Genomic DNA, 15,127 nt, shown 5'->3' with positions numbered 1-15,127 from the left:
CCAGTAGTCACCTGTCTCTCCACTGAGAGCAAGGAATAATACCAGCAGCAATAATACCAACAATTATAGTAATAACAGAAGGAAGAGTAAAAGATGACGACGACGACGATGGCACGTATGGAGAGCACTTTAAGTTTTGCAAAGTGCTTTACATACATTGTATTGTTTGATCCTCACGAGGACTCTGTGAGGCAGGCACTACTACTGTCACTTTACAGAAAAGGAAACTGAGGCTGAGGTTAAATGACTTGTCCAGAGCCACAGAAATCACAAGTATTTGAGGAAGGATTCCATCTTGGGTCTTCCTGACTTCAAGCCCAGTGCGCTGCCCAAAGTGACAACTAGCAAGAGATGCTCCTTCATCTTTAGTCATTATAAAAACTCAGTGTCTGGCTTCATCTTAGTTTCCTTTTCATTTACGTTCTTCTGGTCATTGTATATCTTGTTCTCTTGGTTCTGTTTATGTCGCTCTGCCTCAGTTGTCTATGAATTCTTCATATTCAATGTTTCTCGCAGAATAACATTCCATTCCATTCCAATATGACCACTACTATGCCATTCTCCAACTGACAGGCACTCATTTTGTTTCCTATTTTTGGATACTACAAAAAGTGCTGATGTGAATATTTTGGGAATCATGAGGCTTTCCTTTCTATCTCTGACCTTGCTATACTTGTTAACGGGAAATCTGTGGACAGCTTTAACTGGCAGTGATTTTTCCTTTACTTTGCGTCTACTGCTGGTATGCTGCCTTCCCTACGGCTCCTAGTTCTGTGCACTGGAATGTGCGCAATCACAAACTACAAACAAAGAGGCAGTGCACGTCTAACAAAACGCATGCACTTCCTTTAATCCTGGTGGAAAACTATAACACTAGCCTACTGACAATGGGTACCTGACTTTGTAAATCTGAGATCCTCCTTTGACAATGCCTCCACATCTTCTAAAAACTGTCACTATTCTCCACATGAGATAAGGTGTGAAATTTTATTGTTCACACACGTGGAAGCACAAACATGGGGGATTTAGTGCTGGAGGATTTTATGGGGGTGGGGTGAAGACCTGCTTTAGAATTCTTGAAGCAGGTTGTTCTGCATGCCTCAGTTTGTGATGTATATTTGACATGTGAGGCACCATGAGATTTGGTTCTGAACATTTTACTTAATAATAGCACCTAAAAAAAATGCTCATCTTCTACCCAACTTGCCCAAACTGAATCCTAGCAGCACCTTTTGGCAATGAAAAGAAAGGAATGTGCTCGGTGATAACATTATAAAGACGTTATTATATAAAGAGACAATTATCTCTTTATTTGTTCCAATGATAAGCAAACTGAATAGAGCGTGTGTGTACAGACTTAGTTCAATTGTGTTTTTACAACACCTCAAGCAGCATTTACTAACACAGGAGTGTTAGTGTGGGACTCCAAATTCCTCTTCCCCTTTTCCTTCGCCTATTGAGCAGAAGCCTCTCCCTTACAAATACCTGAATGATGCAGCACTAAGATAGGCCAGGATGGACCCCATCTAAAAATACAGCCTTTTGTTGGTAATAAAGTCCCCAGAAAACCTGCGGGGCTACTTATTCAGTCTATCAAAAAAGTTCCCAATGAGATGGGAGGAAATCACCTTAAAAAGAATCTAAAAGTGTTACACTGGTGAGCCCTAAAATCTTTTCAATCCAACAGTTTTTCCATCTAATTTGCCATGTGTTGCTATTTCTATCCAAATGGCTAGGATCTGGCTATATAAAAGGGCCACATAGTATCTGCGTTTGAATTTTAGGAAAGAAAAATCTGCAAATTTAACAAAAAAAAAATTAACCATTTATACAACTCTCTGTACAAGTTTTCCTAAAATTACATTTTTGTAAAAATGGAAAACTAGTGTTAAGATGTGTTTTCAGTATCTGATACCACTTTCTGCTCCTCCTGATTAGGAACACATATCTAAGTGTCATGTAAATTAAGTGGTTCCAACACTGACCATTTCATTCAAAGTTCTGAATTCCAAGTCAGATGGACAGACTTTTCCTCCAGGAACAACATAGAATGTGGAAGGGGGAAGTACACAGGAGATTTTCCATTCTGACTCAGTACCACTGCCATCTCACTTCCACCTATACTTTCTTTTTTCTTTTTTTAAGGCAACTGGGGTTAAGTGACTTGGCCAGGATCATGCAGTAGTGTCTGAGCCTGGATTTTAACTCTGGTCTTCCTGATTCCAGGGTCAAAGGTCTATTCACTGTACCACCTACCTATCCCATCACCTACACTTTCAATACTTTAAAATATCTATGATTTCACAGATAAGGGTTTTTCCTTCACCAATACAGATCACAACATTTTATGTCTTTAGTAGATGGCTTATTTGGCCAAAAAATGAATTATCCAGAAGCCAATACTTTGGTGGGGAGCCTTCCTGAACTTAGCAAAACGGGTTCTTAGATGACAATATGGTTTACTGCTAATACCAGTCCACAACCAACCAAAGCCTTCCCAGCTTGGTCAGATCCATCAGTTTGTCTTCCATGGATGACCAGCTACAGAAAAAAAGATGTCAGTGAAGGTTTTACCAACTATATTGTACTAAAATGACCTGATTTTTAGTTTTTAGAAATAGATTCTTGAACCCACAAAAATTCAACTCTTTAAACAAAGCAATCACTTGTAACAACAGGAGACAGAAAACATTAAAAAATAGATAGAAAACCTTGCAACAATTCTGCTGACAGGAAATTCTCAGCAAGGTGGCAATTACCTGGTTATATGGGTAGAAGAGAGTACAGACAGCACAATATGGCTCTACCAGGGCTGCAGCCGCATTGAACTTCTTCTCTGCCTGGAAGTTATGCACTTTATTCTTCCACTGGAGGGAAAGTAAAGACTTCAAGGCCTCAGGGTCACTCACATCCTCTTCTCCAGAGAAGGGAAACGCTTCTAGAATGAAATGAATGAGAGCAAGAATGGAAGAGGAAGAAAGGGGAGATTTTTTTTTTAATGAGAGGGATAAAAGGAAAAAAAAGGGGTAAGAAAAGTAGGGAGCAAATCTTTAGTGTCAACGAAAAATATACATCTCAAAAACAATATAAGAAATAAAAAGAATCAACCACAGTGCATTCCACTGCCTTTGCCTGAAGCGCATACCTTTAACTGAACTCAGGGTGTATACATGTACAATCTATAGAATTCATTCAACACTGATTAAATGCCTACATGTACATAGTAAGTGTTGGAAAGATGCTCAAAAGTTCCTACAAAACAAGATTTCTGCCCTCCTGGAATTTACAATCTAATAAGGCAATGAAACACATAGATAATTATAACATACACTTACATGATATTTATATGGTAATAATGTGTCTTGTACAAAGTAGCTACTGAACTGAACTGATGGACACTGGAGCTAAGATCTTAAGTCCCTCTTCCTCTTTGCTTCCTGGCTTTTTCTAAATCTCACTTAATAACTCATCTTCTGCAAGAAGCCTTTCCTGGAATGGTCCTTCATTATCTCTAATTTATCCTCTCTGTATCTTGTGTGTACAAAGCTGTTTGCATGTAATCTCTCTTCCAACCCAATTATATTAGAACTCCTATCCTCCCCAAGTAGGCTGTGAGCTCCTTGAGGGCAGGGACTGTTTTTGCCTCTCTTTACATCTCCAGCACTTAGCATAGTGCCAGACACATAGTAGGCATTTAATACATTCTGTTGACTTGACTAAGGACCCCTACAGTGGGCAGATATGAGGACCTCTTGTCTAGTATCTTCACTGCTGAATCTGCACTATGTAGACACAGTTCACAGTTCCAATTCTTCATTCGTTTATTCACATCCCAGCTTCCTTGAAGGTTCAGCTCAAGTATTACTTCCTGATTCCCCTATTGGCTGTGTCCTCTCTACCCCATCCATCCTAGCCTACCCCCCAAGAATTACTTTCTATTTATTACTAACATTTCATGTTTATTTATAATAATAGATATTATTTATATAGCACCAACTTGTACCAGGGCACTGTGATAAGCATTTTTTTTACAATCATTATCTCAGTTGATCTTCACAACAATGGGAGGTAGGTGCAATTATTATCCTGAATTTGCAGTAGAGGAAATTGAGAGAGATAGAGGTTAAAAGGATCTATATATGTCTTGTACAGAAAAAGGCTTAACACAGTGCCTATCTTCTAGGTGTTTATATGACAAATGCTTACTGAATGACTATTAAGGGTCTGCAGAGTAGAGAGCACATGTTCATCACTAGCTAAGATCTGGTTCCTGTAGTGGTGCATAGTGGGGAAAGTCTTGGAATCAGAAAAGCTGGTTTCAAGTTCTGCCCCTCACCAATACTAGGTGATCATGGGTCAATCCCTCATCTTCTCAATGCCACTGACCACTTTTTCCCAGTGTTCCTTGTCAGCTTCCCTTTCACTGAGGTCTGACAAGTCAAACAGCACTCCCTCTGCTGCCCAGGCCCTTTTCCTATTCCTTATATTTAGGATTACAGGCTCAATGATTTAGAGCTGAAAATGACCCCTTCATTTCACAGGTAAGGAAAGTGAGCCCCAGAGAGGAGAAGTGACTAGTTTGAATTTATACTGATGTCCTAAAACTAAAGTCTTCTGGCCGGGATTCAGGACTATGGGAACGAACTTCCCCACTCATGTTAAACCTGGCACTCCTCTCTGCTACCTCCGCCTGCACACCTGCAGGCCTGCTGAGGCCTCTCTAAGAGGCGTTGGCAGGGAGCTGACTGAGGTCAAGTAGCCCAAGCCAAACGAAACCACGCTGCTTCTGCTCAGGTCACACTTACATCTCTCAGCTCTCTAGTCATTCTCCATTGAGCTGCCATGATAACTTTGAAAGACAGGTCTGACTGCCTTGTTTGAAAATTCTCAGTGGCTCCCCATTTCCTTATGATAAAATGTCAATTCCTGCTCCTAGGATTCAAAGCGCTTCGCAATCGAGCTTCACTAACCATTCCAGGTACGGTTCACATTACTTATCATCAAAGCACACTATTTTCTAGTGCAAAGAGGTCCATTTTCATGCCTTTTCATAAACTATTCTCGCAGCCAGGATCCGGTCTCCCTTTCACCTCAGCCTCTTTGAATCCTTAGTGTTCCTTTAAGGCTCCACTTGGCCGTCACCCTCTAAGGGTAGCTGTTTTTGATTCTCTCAATTATCAGTATTCTCTCTCTCCATCAGGTATCTCGTGAGTACTTATACTGCTTCGTGGCACACAACCACCCCCCCCCCATCTACCAGAAGCCCTCAAGGACAGGGACCATCTTGTCTATGTTTGTGCTTAACAAGTGTTAGGCTATAAATATTTGTTTACATAAGAGGGCACTTGGGATTGTGACAATTTGTGTTTGAAAATTCTTTACCACTCTACGCTTCTATGTATTAACATCTATGTTAGAACACTTTATAAGTCAATATTTAAAACTTCAATCTTGCTGATGTTGAATATACTTGTTGTGAAACCACAACATACATTTTAGTATACTTTATTAAACTACTGCTAGGCCAGACATAATGACAATATTGGGCTTCAGGCAAATTTACATACTCACCCTCATCACTTGAGCCCTCTTGTTTGACAACGGACAATGGGGATCGAGTTGGTGGTTTACCCAGCGGATGACGCCGGCTCTTCTTGATCTCCATTTTCAACTTAGAAAAGGTAGATGGGGCCTATAAGAATGAAAACTACTTAAAGGAAATGCTTTGAGAAGCAATGCAGAGAGCCCAACTTAGGATTACCTGTTAGTTCTGAGGCATTACACTTCCTTTTTTGCTCTCCATCTTCACCCTCAGCCAAGGTGAATAATGCATTGTGCTAAGAATAGCCAGCATTCCTTACTGGTAAGACACCACTGTTGAAGAAGGGTGAAACTTCCCTAGAATGGCAACTAGCTAATGGCTATCAGGACAACCCGAGTCAGCTAAATTCCACATCTTTTTTTTCAGTCTTCATGTTACCTGACCTACATTCCCTCTACTCAAGTCGTTTTATCAGCTCTATCTCCCACAGATGCTGCTAGTTCAAATTCTGCTCCTAATCAGGAAACAGAACTTGCTTAAGAAACAATTTCTCCTAAAGTACCAATGCTTCCTGTTTTCTTGTGCTAGAATTAGCTAGCCTCTTTTCCCATGACATTACCTGAACCTCACTGGCTTTGGGACTGATCTCCACCTGCTCAGCTTCTCCCCTTTCTTCTTCCTTCACTGTTAGCTCCATTGGGACGGTCTGTTCCCTCCAAATCTGGCCCTTCTGAGCAAAGTGCTCGAGTGTTTGCTGGCAAGATACACGCTCTTTGTCAAATACCACCTTATTGGTCCGTGGAACCACATAAAGCATGGGAATGATAGGTCGTGGCTTAAAGTCATCCTCTTCGTTGGGCACCTCAGAGGGGTGGACAATGTTGAGGGGGGCAGCTAAGGGAAAGTTTTCTTCTGTGGCAGTAGAGACTGGTGCTAATATAGGGGGCTCCAATATGGGAGGCGGCGGTGGGGGAGCCTCTTCATCTGTACAGAGCTGGGGTGGAGGTGACAACAACTGAGGCGGCTGAGGTGGGTGGTGATGGTGATGATGGTGGTGGTGGTGGTGGTGCTTCTTCTTCTTATCACTTTTGGCCTTGGGGGCACGGATCTTGGTCTTACCATCCCCTGGTCCAAGAAATTAAAAGCGTGTTACTGACAGTAATCAACATTTCCTAGCAATCCACCAACAACAAGGATTTACTGAGTGGGCAGGCCACATCACTTCTCTTGATCTTAGTTCACTCATCTGTCAGAATGAGGGGACTGGAAAAGAAGAGCCCCAAGGTTCCTCTCAATTCTATATCTATGATCCTGTGAGTGCAGGTTCAGCACTTTTATCAGGTGCTATGAGGAACACATGGGCTTACAATCTAGCTGGGCACACAGGATACATACATTAAACATTTAGTGGGCAAAGCAATAAATAACAGAACGTTAAATTACATGGTCTGCACCAGAGGGGTCAAATGTGTCCAGAGGGCTGCATATGACCCACAGCACTTCTCAGTGTGGCCCATACAACATTAAAATGTAATTAGGAATTATTTAACAAAGTAAATAAAAATACACTAAAACATAAGATAATGTTACATTTTTAAACTAAGTCAATATGCAGCCTGCAGGCATCTTGCATTTCTATTTGAATTTTACACCACTACCTAAAGGACAAGTCTAACTATTTCTGATTGTGGCTACCAGGTCCTAGTAATTCCACTACCAGAATATTTTTCACATTTGTTTCCTCTACTCCATCCCACACTGTCCCTAGAACAAATCTTTGCTACCACCATTCTGGACTATTGTGATAGCCTCCTATTACGACTTTCTATTTCTATTCTTTCCCTCTTCCAATTCATCCATACCACTGCTAGAAAAATCTTTCTTCTATAGCAGCCTGCACAACTCACAGCCAGCAAATTTCCTCTACATACAAAGGATGTTTTCCTCTACATCTCTGAGGGCTACCTGGAATCCTTTGGTGGGTCACAAGTTGTGCAGGCCTGTCATATAGTGTCCCAAAAGTCTTAGTGCAGTTTTAGGCTTACCTACCTTAAAACTGCACCAAGCCTGTCAGTACACCCTGCATATTGTGACGGTTGTGCAATTATAAACCTTCAGAAGCTTCCTGTTGCCTCCTGAGTAAGTTCACACACTTGTGACTGACATTAAAGGTTCTACTGAACCTTTCAAATGACCTCACAATACCTCTGCTGCCTTACCTCTTTCACTACCCTTCACATACTCTATGCCCAAAATGAATGGGGCCGCTCTCAGCCCTCCCAACGAATCCTAAGAACCAAGTGCCTTTGATCAAGCTGTTCCCTATCCCTGGAACACCCTCCACTTTTACTACTACAGGAAACATTCATACCCGTCCTTTAAAAGTCAACCCAAATGGCACCTCTTCCAAGGTGGTGCAGTGGACAGAGCAATGGGGAACAAGGACAGGAATACTTGGGTTCAAATCCAGCCTCAGACACTGACTAGCTGTGTGACCACAGGTAAGTCCCTTAGCCCATCTGCCTCAGTTTTCTCAGCTGTAAAATGGGGACGATAATAGCACCTACCTCACCCGGTTGTTGTTAAGGATCAAATGAGGTAAACATTTTCAAAATGCTTAGCACTGTACCCAGCACATAGTAGGAGCTTAGTAAATACTTGTGGACTAGCGCAATGTTTTGCAATTCTACATAGACATTCAACTATAATATAAAGCATTACACATCATATCTCTGTTTATGCGTTATCCCTTTAACTAGCCTTGAGGACAGAAATGCTGTCTTAATTCTAGCGTCTTTCTTCTGATAATTATTTCCTATTTATCCTGTATTTAGCTTGCTTTGTATATCTGTTTGCCTGTCATCTCTCCATTAGACTATAAGCTCCTTGGGGGCAGACACTGTCTCTCGCCTGTTTTTCTATTCTCTGTGCATAAGCACAGTGCCTGGGTTAAGTGTAGTCACTTAATATTTACTGACTAAATAAACTTTGTATCCTGCCTAGTACTTAGCACAGTATTTTGCACATAGTAGGTACTTCATTTTAGTGAACAATGCACTACCGTGGACCAGAAGTCTTGAAGGACGCTTCAGGCAGTAAATAGTATGGAAGAATGGTGCTAATGGTAGAATGAACATGGAAGGGGGAGGGGAATGAGGAACATAGGAAGACCGCAAACAAGAGGCAGGCTTAACTTGAGTAGAATTCACATTAAGTAATCATGAGAAATACAGTTCAGTGGGTGGATGGGAATTAATTTAGTAAATAAGTTATTTTAAATAAGCTTGCTGCTCCAGAAAATGCATCTATTGTGCCAATGCTAACATGTAATCTGGCTATCTTTTTAACAAATTTGAATTTCCAAACATTTATGGGAGTTAAATAGCCTTTTCACTTTATAGGTAGCCAAACTTCTGAGTTCACTGATTCACACAATAACCATTTTATTAAGCATCTACTACATAAAAAAAAAACTAATTTTGTATCCCGAGAGCAATGCAATTAAGACATGGTTCCTGTTCTGAGGCAACTCACAATCCATAAGGGGACATACAATCTACACAAAAACAGTATTATGTAATACCTGTGATGCAAATACTATATATGTGCAATACGAAAACACAGGACAGGTAAAAAGGGCTATGTGTGGTTAGAAAGGAGCATCCCAGAAAAGGTAAGATGGGGGAGGGGGTATTGGAGGATGGGCAGATTTACAGAAGACAGATAGAGGAACAATATGGACAAAGGCATGAAATTGGGAAAAATATCGGATGAGTAGGAGAAGTAGAAAGCTAAGTACAGTTTGTAAGAAGCACAGCACACATGGAAGGGAACAGTGTGGGATGGAGTAGGATGTTAATAGGCTGAGAATTTAATGGAAATCCAGGTTACAGAGGGTCTTGACAGTAAGGCCAAGATGTTTAGATTTTATTTGGGAGGCTCTTGGGACCCACTGAAGAGTTCTGAGTGGGAGGTTAATGGGAAGGTAAATACTTTGGGAAGAAAAGCGAGAAGGTGAGCCAATGCTAAACCTTGTAACATCTCAGCATGCCCAAGTGAATGTGGGCAAATGACCAGCTTCAAAGGGGTGGTGAAAGGTTCAAGAATCCCCTCTCTTTTGGAAGGCAGTTCAATACATAGCTAGTCAAACAGGGCTTTGAACCAGCAGGTGATTTGTTTTTCTGCAGGTGCAAGACATGGGTTTTATTTGCCTCCCTGTCGTATCATATGAGAGCCCATGAAAGAGCGGAGTCAGACATAGCATCCTGTACATCGTTTTAATTTATCAGAGTGATCAGTATGTCGTAAATCAAAGATAAATTAAACAAATCGTTTATTCTTTTGAGGGCTGTGTTTTATAAGGTGAGGCAAGTAAGCACGCTAAGAAAGCACTGATGAGCTTTCCCAGCTCAACTGGAAATGAATGCTGAAGGGAATTCAGTCAGATAGTAGGGCACACAAAAGTCACTGCAAGTCAGCAACGGTAGGTTGTAGTGCTAACTCTAATCACAACCATGATGAGACACTCATTGTCTTGAAGTCCCAGTTTACTTACCCACAAAAGAAAGATCAAGTCAGGTGACAGCCTGTATGCCTGTCACCAGAGGGTCAGCCCTAAGTTGAATGGAGGGCAATGAATTTTTCAGCCACACCAAGTCCTTAAGACTATTCATGGGGCTACAGAGTGGCTCAATGTGTTGGTGGTGGGAGTACATACAAATGAATGAAGTGACAATTCTCTGGAGTACTGAAGAAAATCAAGTTAACACCACCAACCCTATCTACCTCACAGAGCTGTTGCGAAGACCAAAGAATCATAGAAATATGTAGGAGAGGCCTCCTAGCTCTAATATTCTTTAAGACTATGTAGTGCAAGACCCTCATTTTATTGATTAGGAAACAAAGGACCAGAAAGAGGAACTAACTTACAAGTCACATGGCAAATAAACAGATGAAAAAATGCACCAAAAAACACAAATCAACATCAAAATGCAGAATTTTTGCTATCAACAGTAATATATTTATTTATATTTATATCTCACAGAAACAAGCCTAATGTAGGAAGGAAAAGAAAACGGAAGGAAGAATGTTTTTGTTTCTTTCATGTGACTCACTAACAACTTAGTTCTTAATTCTTTTTGGTATCTATTATTCTATTTCTTTAGTTCAACCGCATTCAAATTCAATCCTATCTAAGTCAATTCAAATCAACGTACCACTGTGCTAGGCAGTGGAGTTCCAAAAACAATCACCAGAAACAGTCTTTGCCCTCAAAGAACTTAGATTCAACTAGACAATTATATTTAAAAATTATTAGGAAAATGCATTGTAGTAGTAGTAGTAGTAGTAGTAGTAGTAGTAGTAGTAGTAGTAACAACAGCAGATCTCATTTCTCTTATTTCCCCCCATTTTACAAGTCAGGAGACAGAGGCTTCAAAAGGTTAAGTGACTTGTCCATGGTTACTAGCTAAAAAGCACCAGGGACAGGAATTGAACCCAGACGTCCCCACTCTGAATCCAACACACTTTTCATCATGCTGGGAAAGGCCAAAGACTGGCTCAGACTAGTACTCAGAGGGCTAAGTTTGTCTCCTCACAAACCTTAAAGAGCTATCTACATATGTTACCATTTCAACCTCTTATCCAAATTGTACCTCAATGACGTTCCTTTCTCCCAATGATTCAGTTACAGAAGATTCACTGCCCTCATTTTCTCCATCTTCTGTCTCTTTTAAAAAATACTTTCTCACGTGATCCTCACAACCACCCAGGGTGGTGCTGCAATTATGCCCATTTTACAACTCAGAAAACTGTGGTGACTTGGCCAGAATCACAGAACAAGTCTGAGGGTGAATTTGAACTCAGGTCTTCCTGACTCCAGGCCCAGCGCTCTATCTACTGTGTCACCAGATGTCTCTCTAAGTAATAATGACAGTTAATGATCATTTCTACAGCACTTATTATTTGGTCCTCAAAACAATCCCGGGAGGCAGCCGCTATCATTGCCCCCATTTTCAGAGGAAACAGAGACAAACAGAAGTTAAGTGACCTGCTTGGGGCCACACAGCTAGTAAGCGTCTGAGCCCATAGTTAAAGCCAGGTCTTTTGGAATCCAGGCTTTGCACTCTATACACAGTAAAGGAAGACCCACTGCAGGTTCCTTCAGAAGCCTTAAAGAAACGAATTAATCACACAACAGACCCAATTTTGCCAGCGCAGCAATTTTGGTATTGACCGTTGTTTTGAATGCTGCTTACATTTCTCCTTCCTCAGCTGTTGCTGGCGCTCATTTTAGCTGCATGTTGTCAACATCTCTGAGGCAGCTGGGACAGCACATAATGTCCTCTGGCAGGCTAAGGCCCCGATAATTTTTAAGAGAAGCAAGGAATTACCCATGAAATAAAAAGCATCTCTCTCTCTCTCCTCCCCCCCCCCCTCCAAAGCCCCGACCCTTAACCACTTAATTCTCTCTAATTCCCTTCTTAGAGACACACAAAAATTATCAAGCTATTTGGATTCTGAGCCTTTCCAGAGCTGCAATGATTAAAATTCCTCTGGTCTTAAAGTAAGTCTCTGGGTCATGATGGACACTGCCTTCATTGCTCCCCTTATTATATCGACAATGAAATATGTTCCCTTCCCCTCTCCTGTATCCCCTCCCCCAAATTAATGAATAAAGTTATCTGTTCACTCAAAGAAAAATAATAATAGGTGTTCCTCATAGAGATGCCAGCCCTTAGTATGTTCAATAAGAGATTGTTTCTCACCTAGGACACTAAAATTGGATGGCTTTCTACAGTAAAAGGTCAGAGCTGCCCCGCCCCCCCACAAGATGGGTCAACTTGGTCATCATCATAAGATGGGTGTGGGAAAGGGTGATCTGGAAGGAGCAGTGTTCATCTGATAATAAAGATTTACAGACCAGCTTCCAACCAAGAAGTAACCATTATGTTTATCACAAAGCCTGTTCACTGGGTTTCCCACACAAAACAGTATCAGATAAGCAGCAACACAATAACCTGAGACGCTGTAAAATGATTAAAGCCAGAGAAAGATGAAGTTGTGAGACTCCTTGCTTGGGTCATTTAGGTGGACGTCTCAATTTAGCCATTTCCCAGAAGGCTAGAGTCTATTGGTCTTATTTAGACTAATTTATAAAAATGGCCACAAGGCCAATCCAAATGGTTACTGTCATATTTTTGAAAGCAGCCCTTTAGATAAACAGCTTTGTAGCATCTTGGAAAGAGGCATATTGAATTTCCTTAGAGAAACAAACATACTGAATGAAAGTCAAATTGTATTTCTCTCTAGTCACACAACAATAGATCATATTCACTCTCTATACAATGAAAATGTGCTATAAAATTTAAAAAAGCAAACCAGAATTGAGCCCCACCTAGCTTTATTGATTTCCAAATGACCAGTTTGAGCTGATAACTAGGACTTTTATTTAAAACTTTTGATGATGTACTAAGATGATGGAAGATCTATTTTACAAGGACCTCCCTCAATTAAGGGAGAGAGTCCTATACTAGAATCCAAAGGCAGGCTCCAGGTATAAACAAAAGATTAACACTGCCTCAGCCTGACAGAAGAGGGTGCCTCTTTTGAAGACCTCAGACCTAGTGTATTTAAAATGTCTGCCACCTGCCAGCCTAGTACATCAATCAGTGTCTTTTCTGCTCTGCAGGCTGAGAAGGGGCTGCTACCCAACTCTTTCTGCTGAGGCTCTAAGTCCTGCAGCCCTTAAAATTTACTAGAGCAGAACCAGCTCCTGGTACAGAAAATATATCATTTTGGAGCACGCTTATGGTGCAGGCTTTTGGAAAAGGGAGAAGCTGCAAAAACCACAGCAACTGATGCAGAACACCCTAGGTTTTCTTGTGGCCCAACTTCATTATAAACTGGTTGATGTTGGATTTTAGTAGCAGAAAAGAGATGCTGCTTGTTAATCTTACAATCATAGGACTCAGAAGCCACATTCATTCCTTCATTCCTCTTGCCATCCTGGTCCAGCTCCTGACTGCCTGGACTTCTTTTCCCCCTACCTCACAGTCCCTCTTCTTTCAGCTTCCTTGGATGGGTAGTCTTCCTCCATCAGAACGTAAGCTTCTTAATAAGGGCAGACAAAGTCTTTCTTTTTGCTTCCAGATATCCTCAGTGCCTGATACGATAAGCACTAAATACATGCAGTTCTGATTTGACTCCAGGGGCCCTCCAGATGTTATCTCACATCTTCCTCCCGATTGGACCTGGAGTCAGCTGACCCAGGTTTGAATATGGAGTTGCCAGTCATGGTCCTTGGCTGAGTCCTTCTGCTTCTCTAAGTCTCAGTTTCTTCACCTCTAAAATGATGTGGTTGGACTATAACAACAACAGCTGGCATTTATAAAGGCTTTAAGGTTTGCAAAGTCCTTTACTTATGTGAACACGTTTGATCTTCATAATCTGCCTGGGAGATAGGTGCTATTATCATCTCTTTACAACTGAGGAAACAGGCAAATAGAGATTACATGACTTGCCAAGGGTCACATGGCTAGTGTCCGAGGCTGGATTTGAACTCAGGTCTTTCAGAATTTAAAACTAGAATAGAGTGTGGGATTTGGAGTATGGAAGAAGACTGGGGAACAGAGAAGGAAGAAAGGGTAAAAGTCCCTAAACAGAAGGAGTGGGGATCTAGGCACATGAAAAAGAATACAGATTTGGGGCCCATGCTGTAGTCAGTCAGCCAACAAACACTTGTTGAGTGCCTACTATGTGCCAGGCATTGTGTGTAGTGTGTAGCAGTGAAAAGTACCTGAGATAAAATCAAATTAGAAAAGGAATCAGGTAAGGTTTGACTTGAAAGACCCCAATATGTTAAGTTGGGGAATGCTGACCTACACCATACAAGACAAAAAGATAGTAATTTGTCATCACCATAGTAGTTAGCACTTATATGGCCCTTTAAAAGTTCTGTATAGCACTTCACAAATATGGTCTCACTTGACCCTCACAACAACTCTGGGAGGTTGGTGCTGTTATGATCCTCATTTTACAGGTGGGGAACCAAAGGCAGAAAACAGGTAATTGATGACCAGGGTCACACAGTAAGTCCAAGGCCATACTGGAACTCGGGTCTTCCCGACTCCAAGTCTGCTGTACAACCTACCTAGGTGCCTACTTTTGAAAATCTCAAGGGATGGGGTTTGTTGCTAAATGCTTCATCACTGCTGCAGGAAATAATTTTTCCTTTAAATCCAATCCAGCTTTCAAAGTGTTTTCTATTCCCTACCTGACCATCATCACCATTTTTGTAATAATTTTTCACAAATTTAAACCAGTTATTCAATCACCCCGCCACTTTCTACACATAAAGCTCAAACACTACAAGGAACTAGCCTTTTCCCCAGGGAACCTATTTTCCATCCCCTCCATCATCTGGGCTGCCCCATGGTGTACAGAAAGAATCACTGGTCACATCTGAAAATTGTGGAAGTCAAGACAGGCCCTGGTGAAGTAACTCATCCAAGGACACACAAGTAGCAGGTGGAAGCTCTCTTTCTACCACGTCCTTCCATCAGTTGACCTGAACCCAGATGGTAT

The 15,127-nt window shown here is 41.3% G+C and overlaps 1 protein-coding gene across 2 annotated transcripts in view; it reads right to left on the bottom strand.

Annotated features, from left to right (window-relative positions):
* Positions 1–15,127, bottom strand: part of KDM4B (lysine demethylase 4B) — a 277,035-nt gene that overhangs the window by 38,741 nt on the left and 223,167 nt on the right. For both annotated transcript variants that reach the window (XM_036755284.1, XM_036755292.1), the window contains 3 exons: positions 6,162–6,667; positions 5,572–5,692; positions 2,760–2,938 (listed from right to left, as the gene is read on the bottom strand). In XM_036755284.1, coding sequence (XP_036611179.1) covers positions 2,760–2,938; positions 5,572–5,692; positions 6,162–6,667 — 806 coding nt within the window. The remainder of the gene's footprint in view (positions 1–2,759; positions 2,939–5,571; positions 5,693–6,161; positions 6,668–15,127) is intronic.

This window comes from Trichosurus vulpecula, chromosome 1 (genome assembly GCF_011100635.1).
Source record: "Trichosurus vulpecula isolate mTriVul1 chromosome 1, mTriVul1.pri, whole genome shotgun sequence".
NCBI classification, from domain to species: Eukaryota; Metazoa; Chordata; class Mammalia; order Diprotodontia; family Phalangeridae; genus Trichosurus; species Trichosurus vulpecula.
Note: the sequence above shows the minus strand (reverse complement) of the source record. Positions and strands in the feature narration are given on the sequence as shown.